The sequence below is a fragment of the Hyperolius riggenbachi genome, chromosome 5, assembly GCF_040937935.1.
Source record: "Hyperolius riggenbachi isolate aHypRig1 chromosome 5, aHypRig1.pri, whole genome shotgun sequence".
Classification (NCBI taxonomy): domain Eukaryota; kingdom Metazoa; phylum Chordata; class Amphibia; order Anura; family Hyperoliidae; genus Hyperolius; species Hyperolius riggenbachi.
This window is the reverse complement of record NC_090650.1, coordinates 84,711,912-84,723,911: the sequence shown is the minus strand read 5'-3', so window position 1 is coordinate 84,723,911 and position 12,000 is coordinate 84,711,912. Positions and strand designations below refer to the sequence as shown.

The 12,000-nt window shown below is 44.9% G+C and overlaps 1 protein-coding gene across 1 annotated transcript in view; it reads right to left on the bottom strand.

Moving 5' to 3' along the window:
* LOC137519656 (cryptochrome DASH) overlaps window positions 1–12,000 on the bottom strand; it is a 56,671-nt gene that overhangs the window by 30,151 nt on the left and 14,520 nt on the right. Inside the window, exons 6-8 of the mRNA XM_068238627.1 lie at window positions 10,748–10,836; window positions 8,396–8,469; window positions 4,976–5,065 (exon numbers count right to left, since the gene is read on the bottom strand). Of these exons, the coding sequence (XP_068094728.1) occupies window positions 4,976–5,065; window positions 8,396–8,469; window positions 10,748–10,836 (253 nt within the window). The remainder of the gene's footprint in view (window positions 1–4,975; window positions 5,066–8,395; window positions 8,470–10,747; window positions 10,837–12,000) is intronic.

The following is a 12,000-nucleotide window of genomic DNA, read 5'->3' as shown; positions in this document are numbered from 1 at the left end:
TGAAGCGATCTTGGGTGCTGCAGCAGGACAATGACCCAAAACACACCAGCAAATCCACCTCTGAATGGCTGAAGAAAAACAAAATGAAGACTTTGGAGTGGCCTAGTCAAAGTCCTGACCTGAATCCTATTGAGATGTTGTGGCATGACCTTAAAAAGGCGGTTCATGCTAGAAAAACCTCAAATAAAGCTGAATTACAACAATTCTGCAAAGATGAGTGGGCCAAAATTCGTCCAGAGCGCTGTAAAAGACTCGTTGCAAGTTATCGCAAATGCTTGATTGCAGTTATTGCTGCTAAGGGTGGCCCAACCAGTTATTAGGTTCAGGGGGCAATTCATTTTTCACACAGGGCCATGTAGGTTTTGAGGTTTTTTTTTTCACTAAATAATAAAAACCATCACTTAAAACTGCATTTTGTGTTCAATGATGTTATCTTTGACTAATAGTTAACGGTTTTTGATGAGCAGAAACATTTAAGTGTGACAAATATGCAAAAGAATAAGAAATCAGGAAGTGGGGCAAATAGTTTGATATGTATTGATATGTACATACATACATATCAATACAGAGCTGGGACAAGGTCCCCCAGCACCCAAGGCTGAGACACCAAAGTGCGCCCCTCTATCCCTGTCACCCGAGCCATCACACACTGATTGCTATTAGACTAAGAGGGCCCACAACCTCCCCAACACCTCAATCTCTAGTTATCTGGCTTGCAGTCACTGCCATGTATCCCCTTTTCTTATTTCTCTCTGCTTCATACACAATTAGGAAGGACAGCTGAATGAATTGTGCGCCCCCTCCTACACTGCGCCCTGAGGCTGGAGCCTCTCCAGCCTATGCATCGGCCCGGCCCTGTATCAACATGACAATAAGAATATTCCATCATAGCGGCACTTCATATAAGGATGTCAAAGCATGGCTAATATAAACCGAGGTGATCACGAATGGAACCCCCTCGGGGTCAGAACCCGTGTTCAGTAACCTCTGATATTAAGGTACTCAGAGAGTGTGCATGTCTCAAATTGTGAGCAACATGAAACATATATGAGCAGGGAAAAACAAGCATAAGAAAGTGAATATCAAAAATAACAATTACTGAAAGCATAAAGTGCAAAACATGCATGAGTTGGGATGAAACAGGCAATAGTAGTACTGTGGAGGGAGAAATGACAGGGGTATACTTAGCCAGGTTCAGGAGTGCAGACACAGGCGGTATGGAAGGACAGGAGCCCCCAGGGGACGTCTCCACCGGTATCACGGCAGTCACGCCACTTTTTCGCAGAGCGTGGGTATATCCAGCCTGGATACCAGGCTGCATAAATTTTTCGCCAAGATCTTGTAGAGATTTCCAGCACACCCCATTCTCAATGGGAATCAAGTCTGGACTCTGTGCTGGCTGACTCTGAACCAGTCTTTCAAAAATGCTTGCCATCTTGAGATATGCTCATGCCATCAAGGAAGAAATTCACTGATAGAATAACCTGATCAATCAGTAAATTCAGGTAGTCAGCTAACCTCATTCTTTGGGCACATCAGATTGCTAAATGTAGACCTGACCAATGCTGCAACCCCAGCCTATTTACTTGACTAAGGTACATCCAGTAGGTGACCATTTCTGGGGACAGGCAGTGTACTGCATGGAGTGTGTTAAGATTTAGGTGCAAAGCACAAGTGCAAAAGCTTACGGTCACATAAGCCATATGAAAATAATAAACGAATCCAGCAATAGTTTAACAGCTATTAAGGGGCCCATACACTGGTCGATTTCAGGCGTCGATTGATTCTATTTAATGAAAATCGATTCTATTGAATCAGCCGATCTATTTGCGGTTGATTTCGATCGATTTGATCTATCTGACTGGATGGAAAATCTAGGTCGATCTGCTGCTGGCAGCATATCGTTGGCCATAAAGTTGCATTGGACCTAACGGGCAAATAATGCATTTAGATTGATTTCCAATAGATTTAATTCTGAAATCTAGATTTCATTCTGAAATCTATTGGAAATCTGTTCCTAGTGTGTGGCACACATCAGATAGATTCCTGTCAGATTCGACTTGACAGGCATCTGACAAACATCTTTCTGATGGTCGAACCTGCTGCACATCTATAAGTGTATGGCCACCTTTAGTTTACTAAACATTAAGTCAGTCAGGCTAGATAACCCCTCTGCAAAACATAATCGCAAAACATGGCCAAACCTGCAGCACTGCATCAGCATAAACGTTAGATAACGCATGATATACAACTCGCAGAACTGCAGATAAACAAGATAACATTGTGCTATGTGCGGAAAGCATTTTCTGCTTAGCGTATTGAACTTCCTCTTCCAACAGCCAACTGAACAGCACAGGTATTCTGTGTAAAGGATTTGCAAAGCTTTTACCAACAGTCAGGTATTTAAAGGACAGTAATACTACGTCTCCATATTTCAGCTTATCCTCTATAATAAAACACCTGTGTCCCTGCGTCACGCTGTCCCTGTGTAGCTGGGTCCGTGCTTTTTGCTGCTGCGCACATGCATAGACCCAGCCTCACAGACACAGGAGGACGTGGACGGAGTCAGGGACCCGAGCGGGCGGCCGGGTGTGTGGCGTGTGAGCGGGCGACTGGGTGTGCGGATGGTACGCGGGCGGCCGGGTGTGCAGCGTGTGCATGCGCGGCAGAGGCGCGCGGCGGAGGTTGGCGGGCGCGTGGGTGGCAAGCACATGCGGCGAGAAACACAGACCTAGAGCCCCTTTTTTAAATGGGCTTAGGTTTGCTAGTTACAAAATAATTTATTGTAGAACAGAGATTCTCAACATTAAAGCGGATCCGAGATGAAAAACTAACTATAACAAGTAACTTGTCTATATATCTTATCTAAAGTTTAGATAGTTTACACAGTAAATCTAGCTGCAAACAGCTTCAATAGAATATGATTATTTTTTTCCTGTGATACAATGAGAGCGGCCATGTTCTGCTTGTAAACATTACACACAGGCAAGCTGCTCTGCATCTCCAGCCCTCAGGCTGTGAAAACCTCACTCCCCTCTCCTCCTCCCTTCTCCACCTCTGCCTATGAAATCTCTGGCTAGTATTGGGCTTGAGGAATGTCCTATAAACTATATGGACCTAGGTCTTGACATCACACTGTGGGAGGGCTCTCAACACTATCAGCCATACAGACTCCCTCCCTGATGATCTATTTGAGAAATGGTAAAAATGTATTGTGGGAAATGGGCTATCAGCTATTGATTGGGATGAATTTAAATCCTTTGTTATAGTTCCTCTTTAAAGTACCCCTGGGGCCAATAACAGACGAAGACCATGGTGGACTAGAAAATTACCTTTGCAGAAGTGTGCTGCAGCTGCTCGTTGTCCTTGGGGTCCCTCCGTTCCCAGTCTCCATATTCGATTAAATCCTCCAGTCGAATATGAAAACCAGGAAGCTCCCCCTAGTGCAATGCAAATGTAAGTTCCAATCCGCGCAAGCACAGAGAAAGCATGCGCCGGTTCCTGAGTGCTTTCTTTCACTGTGCAGGTGCAACTCGAAAATCACAGCTGCACACTTCAGAATAGCTGTGTGCCGCTCTGAGGAACTTCTTCCTGGCATGGGAACTACGGGGGAGGAAAAAAAAGTTTGGACCCAGAGGACAAGGAGCAGGGACTCCACACCCTGCGGTGCGGTAGATTTACCCTTGTTCAGGGGCACTTTAAATGCTGCAGGCACTACATATGTTTTCCCTGCATGCAAATTCAGAAGCAAGCTATTCATTTCAATCTGAATTCACATGCGGGAAAATGCTGCAAATCACCCCTAGTGGAAACGAGCCCTTAGGTTGGGTAGGTCATTCAGGTTTGTTTATATATGCTTTTGCATTTTTCAATTAAAAAAAAACAAACAAAACTAAAAAAACAAACAAACAACTTACTGTAATGAATTGACTACATCTAGATCAAGAGCCCCCTGTGCCAAGGAAACCTAGGTTTTAGAATACATCTCCTAGTAATTTGGAACTCCTGGGTTATGCTATAAAACACACCTTCCTTTCTGGTCTTACCCCCATTATAAAACTATAAAAAGCAGAAAAACCTCCTGGTAGATTGGAAAATACTTTTCCTGGGTGTACATTATTATTATAAACTACAGCTGAATGGTACAAGAGGAAGAGCTTTATTAGCATTAGGAAAATCAGTTAACCCTTTGCACACTCACATGCAAATCAATCATCCGGGAACCACTGCCATCCCTACATAATCTTTAGAATGGCTGCACTGTATGCTTGCACTATGCATGTTATAGGGTCAGAGTCAGGACACATACAAATTCTGGGGAGCCTCTGCAAAACATATGTGACTACAAAAGAGAAGACATCTTTTGCAACAAAGACTCCGGGTTTTAACTTAGCTGTAGGGACAGCAGTGGTTCCTGGAAGATCGATTTGCATGAAAGCATAAACATGTGAGTAAGACGAAAGGTCTTTTGTAGCCCCTTACACACTCCTAGGAGTTCTGGTTCACCATGAGCTAGCTGGGTAATCGGTAACTCATGTGAGTAAGCAAAGGGTTATCCAATTTTGTAGTTTTGTTTGCCACACCCCCTTTAGCACCTCCTTTATAACTTAAAATTAGAGGAGCTACATATTTCCTCTCAATAAGCCAGAGGCGGTGCCAACCTGAACTAAGCATGTCTAGGTTTCAGACCTATGTGATGCTTGCACCAACACAATTGTCAATGAGAAGCAAATAATTCTATGGAAATTCACACAGCTTGAAAACAGATCAAAATGAAGCAGAGGAGGGATTCAATTGGTCCTTTTTCAAACTGCATATATTTGCATTAAATAAGGTGCCTAATCCCGCATCACCCCAGAATGAATTGCTTCTCACTGACCATCCCTGTACTGCAGTGAAGCTTTGAACGCAGACAGGTACAGGTCTAGATCAAGCCCATCTGCTGTACGCAGGAGAATCAGCCTGGAGCTCTTACCAGTATGTGCTCTGATTTGCTGTCCGTTCTTTCTCATATTTCTGGATCTGCTCGAAGATATATCTGGGGGAAATGCAGCCCAAAGCAAGCCTGGAAAACAAGTAGACAAAAGCTGAGCAAAACACTGATAAATATTTCATGCTGGACAAGACATTCTACAGCTAATTCTCTCAAATATCACAATTCTACCCTCACACTAGAACTGGAAGCCAGAAGAAATGAAATATTCAAGAATAACCTGTGCCAAGTTCTTCCTTACAGTATACATCTGTGGTGTGGCTAGGATCATAGTGAAACCACAGCTATATCTCTGTGCAGCACTGTCTGTCTGGGTTTTCGTATCTGTGATATTGTACAGGATCACTGGTTACCTATCCCACAGTAAATCTGAACAATGGACAACATTACTACCTTAGAAGCACTAATATATCATTAATAGGTACATAGTCTATAATACTCTTAAGTATGCAAGACCCAGAAGCTGAGAGATCACCATGACAACTGTCATCTTTTATAGTACAAGGTTTTTGGCCAGTATGATTATTCGATGATTTTTTTTTATTTTTTTTTGTAGTAATCACTTGATCACAATCTAACTTTGAATTGATTTGTTAAAAGAAAGGTGAGATGAATAAAATTAAAGCATTTATACTCACCTGGGGCTTCCTCCAGCCCAGCCCCCCCTCACGCCGTGGGCTCTCTTGCCGTCTACCGAGCCAATCTGATCTGGCTGGCTGTCCTGGTGGTACATTTGCTCAGTTGCGCTCTGTCACAAATTAAGTCATGCATGCCCCACCTTGGCCGGGAGCATCCTGCGTCTGCTCAGTACTGAGCAGGTGCAGAAAGGGCCGCACATGCACAACAGAGCAAATATATCAAGAAAGCCAGTCAAGGAGCAGAGAGGCCCAGAGAGAAGTGAGGGAGCCCACGGCCTTGGGGCTGGAAGAAGATCCAAGTAAGTATAAATGCTTTTACTCATCTAAGGCAGTGTTTCTCAACACGTGGTTCGCGGACCCCAGGGGGTACGCGAGACCCCAGCCGGGGGTACGCAGCCAGGAGGGGGACTCAGTGCAAAACGGGGGAGCATGCTCACACATAGCGGCGGGGAGGGGGTCCACTCCCCCCTCCCTCACCTGGGCTCCCCCGTCAGCGCTTTCCCCCTCCGACACATTAACACCGGCGGCATGGTAAAAGGAACGTGGACTTACTTTCGCGTTCCACGCCGGAGATTCTTCTCTGTTAGCGATGACGCTGCTTCCTGTTTATCAGGAAGTTGCGTCACCCATGCCTGGCTATACTGGGGGGCACCCACACCTAGCTGTACTTGGGGGCACCTATACATATCTATACTGGAGGCACCCATGCCTGGCTATACTAGGGGCACCCATACCTAGCTGAACTGGGGGCACCTATACCTAGCTATACTTGGGCCACCTATACTTAGCTATACTGAAGGCACCTATACCTGGGGGAACCTATACCTAGCTATACTGGGGCCACCTATACCTTGCTATACTGAGGGCACCTATTCCTAGCTATACTGGGGCCACCTATCCTGGGGGGCACTTATACCTAGCTATACTGGGGCCACCTATACCTAGCTATACTGAGGGCACCTATACTGGGGGGCACCCATACCTAGCTATACTGGGGCCACTTATACCTAGCTATACTGAGGGCACCTATACTGGGGGGCACCCATACCTAGCTATACTGGGGGCACCTATACCTAGCTATACTGAAGGCACCTATACCTGGGGGAACCTATACCTAGCTATACTGGGGCCACCTATACCTTGCTATACTGAGGGCACCTATTCCTAGCTATACTGGGGCCACCTATCCTGGGGGGCACTTATACCTAGCTATACTGGGGCCACCTATACCTAGCTATACTGAGGGCACCTATACTGGGGGGCACCCATACCTAGCTATACTGGGGCCACTTATACCTAGCTATACTGAGGGCACCTATACTGGGGGGCACCCATACCTAGCTATACTGGGGGCACCTATACCTAGCTATACTGAAGGCACCTATACCTGGGGGAACCTATACCTAGCTATACTGGGGCCACCTATACCTTGCTATACTGAGGGCACCTATTCCTAGCTATACTGGGGCCACCTATCCTGGGGGGCACTTATACCTAGCTATACTGGGGCCACCTATACCTAGCTATACTGAGGGCACCTATACTGGGGGGCACTTATACCTAGCTATACTGGGGCCACCTATACCTAGCTATACTGAGGGCACCTATACTGGGGGGCACCCATACCTAGCTATACTGGGGGCACCTATACCTAGCTATACTTGGGCCACCTATACTTAGCTATACTGAAGGCACCTATACCTGGGGGAACCTATACCTAGCTATACTGGGGCCACCTATACCTTGCTATACTGAGGGCACCTATACCTTGCTATACTGAGGGCACCTATTCCTAGCTATACTGGGGCCACCTATCCTGGGGGGCACTTATACCTAGCTATACTGGGGCCACCTATACCTAGCTATACTGAGGGCACCTATACTGGGGGGCACCCATACCTAGCTATACTGGGGGCACCTATACCTAGCTATACTGGAGGCACACATGCCTGGCTATACTGGAGGCACCCATACCTAGCAATACTGGGGGCACCCATGGCTGGCTATACTGGGGGCACCCACACCTAGATGTACTGGGGCACCCATGCCTGGCTATACTGGGGGCACCCATGCCTAGCTATATTGGGGCCACCTATACCTAGCTATACTGAGGGCACCTATACTGGAGCAGGCACCTATACCTCGCTATCTATACTGGGGGCACCAATACCTGGGGGGTGTATACGCACGCACACACACACACACACACACACACACACACGTGCGCGCGGCACTTGGTAGGGGGTACTTGGCTCAAACTGAATTGCGATAGGGGGTACTTGGCTCGAAAAAGTTGAGAAACACTGATCTAAGGTACTCACTAAGTCTGGCTCACTGCTTAGCTAACTGTCAAACCACTTATGCTAGGTACACACGATGCAATTTTCTGTCAGATTTACTGTCAGATCGATTATTTACAACATGTCCGATCTGATTTCCGATCGATTTTTCATAGATGTGAACGGAAAATCATTAGAAAAATCGGGCATGTTGAAAATAATCGAGGTGACAGTAAATCTGTCAGAAAATGGCATTGTGTGTACCTAGCATAAGGGCTGCTTCACACTGTAAAACACAATTTTGCAATGCAATTTTTTGGTAATTGCACTTTTATGATTTCAATCAAGCAATAAAAAATGCACTTGGCGCTTTACGCTGTTAGTGTGAAAAGCTCCTAAGTGACTTTTTGAATGTTCTCTGTAAAGTGGTGGCAGAAAATGATAAGCACTAAAAGATATAAAGCAAAGATTTATTTTGCACATACCATGGAGCAAATTTGGTTGAATAATCTATTCCTATAAGTCCATTCCTTGTATCTTTATAAGAAGCAACAAGGTTCTGCAAAGAAAAAAAAAAAAAAAAAAAAAAAAAAAAGTTATATTGTAAATGTCAATGCTCCCTCTTGTGGTAGAAAAGGGAATGAGACAGGTACAAAAGAAAAACAAAAACAGAATTATGAAGGACTACAGATGGCGAATGAGATGCTACTTTTAAATTGATGCAAATTATGATAGTTTATGCAAATCTATGCAGCTTGGATTCAGACCAATCAAAATCACCAGCTACGTCAATTTCAGGCTGCATAGAGGGACATCATATTCACATAAAATTTGCATCACCACAAAATGTTAAAGAGAGTCTGAAGCGAGAATAGATCTCGCTTCAGACCTCATATATAGCAGGGGCACGTGTGCCCCTGCTAAAACGCCGCTATCCCGCGGCTTAACGGGGGTCCCTGTCCCCCCAAACCCCCTCCGTAATGCGGGGGAGCGCTTCCTGGTTGGGGCAGGGCTAACCGCCGCAGCCCTGCCCCACGCACGTCTGTCAGCGCGTATCTCCGCCTCTCCCCCGCCCCTCTCAGTCTTCCTTCACTGAGAGGGGCGGGGGAGAGGCGGCGATGCGCGTCTGATAGACGCGACTGGAGGCAGGGCTGCAGCCGTTAGCCCTGCCTCCAGGAAGAATATTACCAGCGACCATTTTCCGACCAACTTTTGCGGGGGGTGGGTTGGGGGTGAAGGGACCCCCGTTTAGCCACGGGATAGCGGCGTTTTAGCAGGGGCACACGTGCCCCTGCTATATATGAGAGCTGAAGCGAGACTTAGTCTCGCTTCAGTGTCTCTTTAAGCATCTCATTGATTATCTTAACAAAGGACATATGCAGATTTATTTATTTATTTGACTTCAGAAGTGGAAGGCCCTGCATACAATAAAATCAACCACATACTGATGCTTCATACACACTTGAGATAAAAGTCTTTGGAAAATGAAAGATCACAGACCAATTTTACCCCCTTCCATGTAGTATGAGAGCCATACTCTACAGTCTATTCTATGGAGCTGCACTCCCCATCAGATAAAATCTTTGCAGGATGCTCTACACAAAGATGCCAGTACACACTCAAAAGATCATTATCTGCAAAAGATCTGTTCCTGCAAAATGCATTCATAGTCTATGAGATCTGCAGATCCTCATACACACCTGGTTTAAAAGACTTCATCTGCATATCTGGCAATCATCTGCAAATCTGAAAATCCATCCTGGTGGATCTGATCTGCAGATGATTGTCTGTTAAACCAAGTGTGTATGAGGATCTGCAGATCTCATAGACTATGAATGCATTTTGCAGGAACAGATCTTTTGCAGATAACGATCTTTTGAATGTGTACGGGCATCTTTGTGTGCAGAATTGCAAAGATTTTATTTGATGGGGAGTGCAGCTCCATAGAATAGACTGTAGAGTATGGCTCTCATACTACATGGAAGGGGGTAAAATTGGTCTGTGATCTTGCCTTTTGCAAAGACTTTTATCTCAAGTGTGTATGAAGCATAAGTACGAAGAGTAGCAATTGTGAGTATGGAGTGTTTTTGGCACATGACGATTAAAGATACACTGAAACGTAAAAAAAAATTATGATATAATGAATTGGTTGTGTAGTACGGATAATTACTAGAACATCAGTAGCAAAGAAAATATTCTCATATTTATTTTCAGTTATATAGTGCTTTTTATAACATTGCATCATTCTCTAATATTTGCAGTTAATACACTACTCCACATTCTAAATGATTTTACAGAGCAGGCCAGTGAACTTTTGAACTGTCCTCTGGAGAGAAAAAGAAAAAATACAGTGACTGACAGTTGAGATAACAAGCTTTAGAAGACAGAGCTCTCTGCGACTTTGAAAGTTGTGGAGCTCAATGGCTCTTTTGCATAGATAACTGGAGTTTCTTAACTCTTCCTGTACTGGAACCATTAGACTTATGTCTCTGCTCCTAATGTTTTATTTCTTAGCTGTACTACACATACAAATCATAATAGTTTTTTTCGCTTCAGTGTCCAAATATCGCAATTTTTTTTAGCAATTCTGTTGAGATTTTTCTGCGATAACTCCCAAAGTGCTATACACCGGTATATCGCTTTTGGGATTGGAGATGCTGCAGTGTGAATGCTCCCATAGCGAGACACTGCACTAGCAATGTGGCGCTTGCTGGCGAGTGACAATAGCAGCACAATCGCTGAAGAATCACACACGATGTGAAACCGCCTTAAAAAAGGGAGGAGCTAGGCTTCAGGCACAATAATTACTGGCTGTCACTGGAGCCAAAAAGACTTACCGAATCCCAGAAATAGTACTGCAGCCTTCGTAAGGCCTGAGATTCCCCTCCGCTGCAAGGGAAGGCTGTTCTCGGGTCTGTTAAGGGATCTATAGGACACAAGCAATGAGAAGTAATGCAGTTATTTTCATTTAGTGAACAGCATTGATGAAACACATATCTCAGGGTTGGACTTAGGCCTGGAACCCACTGAAAACCGCAAACGCAACCGCTAGCGTTTTGTCTGAGCGGTTTGCAAGCGGATTCATGCGCGTTTTTTGGTCGTGTTTTGCAACATTGTATTTTTTTCCCCAGCGGGTGCCTAGCGTTTTGCGTTTTGATCCTGATTGGTCCTGTGAATTATTTTTCATTTTGTTACAGTGTGCTTAACCGCAAAACGCTACCAAAACCGCTCAGTTTAGGTTTTGCTGAGCGTTTCTGCTAGCGTTTCAATACTTTACATTGAAGCGCTAACGCTCCCAAAATGCTGCAGGTCCTGCGTTTGCGTTTCTGGGAAACGCAAACGCTCCTGTGGAAGTTGCCCCATCCATTAACATTAGCCCAGCGTTTTGGCAAACTGCTAGCGTATCGCAGTGCTGCCAAAACGCTGCCAAAAGCGCTCCTGTGGGTTCCAGCCCTAATGCTAGGAGGGGGCAGCGGTTACATTCCTCTGGGTCCAGACGGAACATTGCTAGCTAATAATCCCAAATAAAGCATGTTGTGCATGTAAGCTCATGCACACACAAGTGGGAGAATTTGTGTGAAATTTACACAACATGCTGTGTTGGTGGGACCTGATTTTAATACTCCGTTCGTTAAACACCCCCCTCCCCCAGTCTATATTGTTGTTATGGGTCTATGAATAAGAGCTTGCAAATGCCTTAAAAGGGGTTCTTCCGCGAATGAGGAAATAAAAAGTGGTTTATGCATAAACTATTAAACATCCTTCTAAAATAGTGTAAAAAGTTTTTTTGTTTTTTTTTTAAATGAATGGTTTCATCAATACAACATGTAATGTAATCAGTGACAGATGTCGGACTGGGAGACTAATCCATTTGTTAGGGGTGTGTTTTTTTTAACTTTCTTTTCACAACCATAACTCCTGCCTAAGTAGTTTTCAGTGGTATAGCCCACTTCTAGCAGCAATTGCGTTACAGCCCTAACGGCTGAGCTCCGCTGAGCTGCTGAATATGTGTTTACATTGTTGCTAGGCAAGGAAAGGCTGTGAAGAGACTCCTTTGTGAAAAAAAAGAGTCATAAGCTGCTGGGAGAAT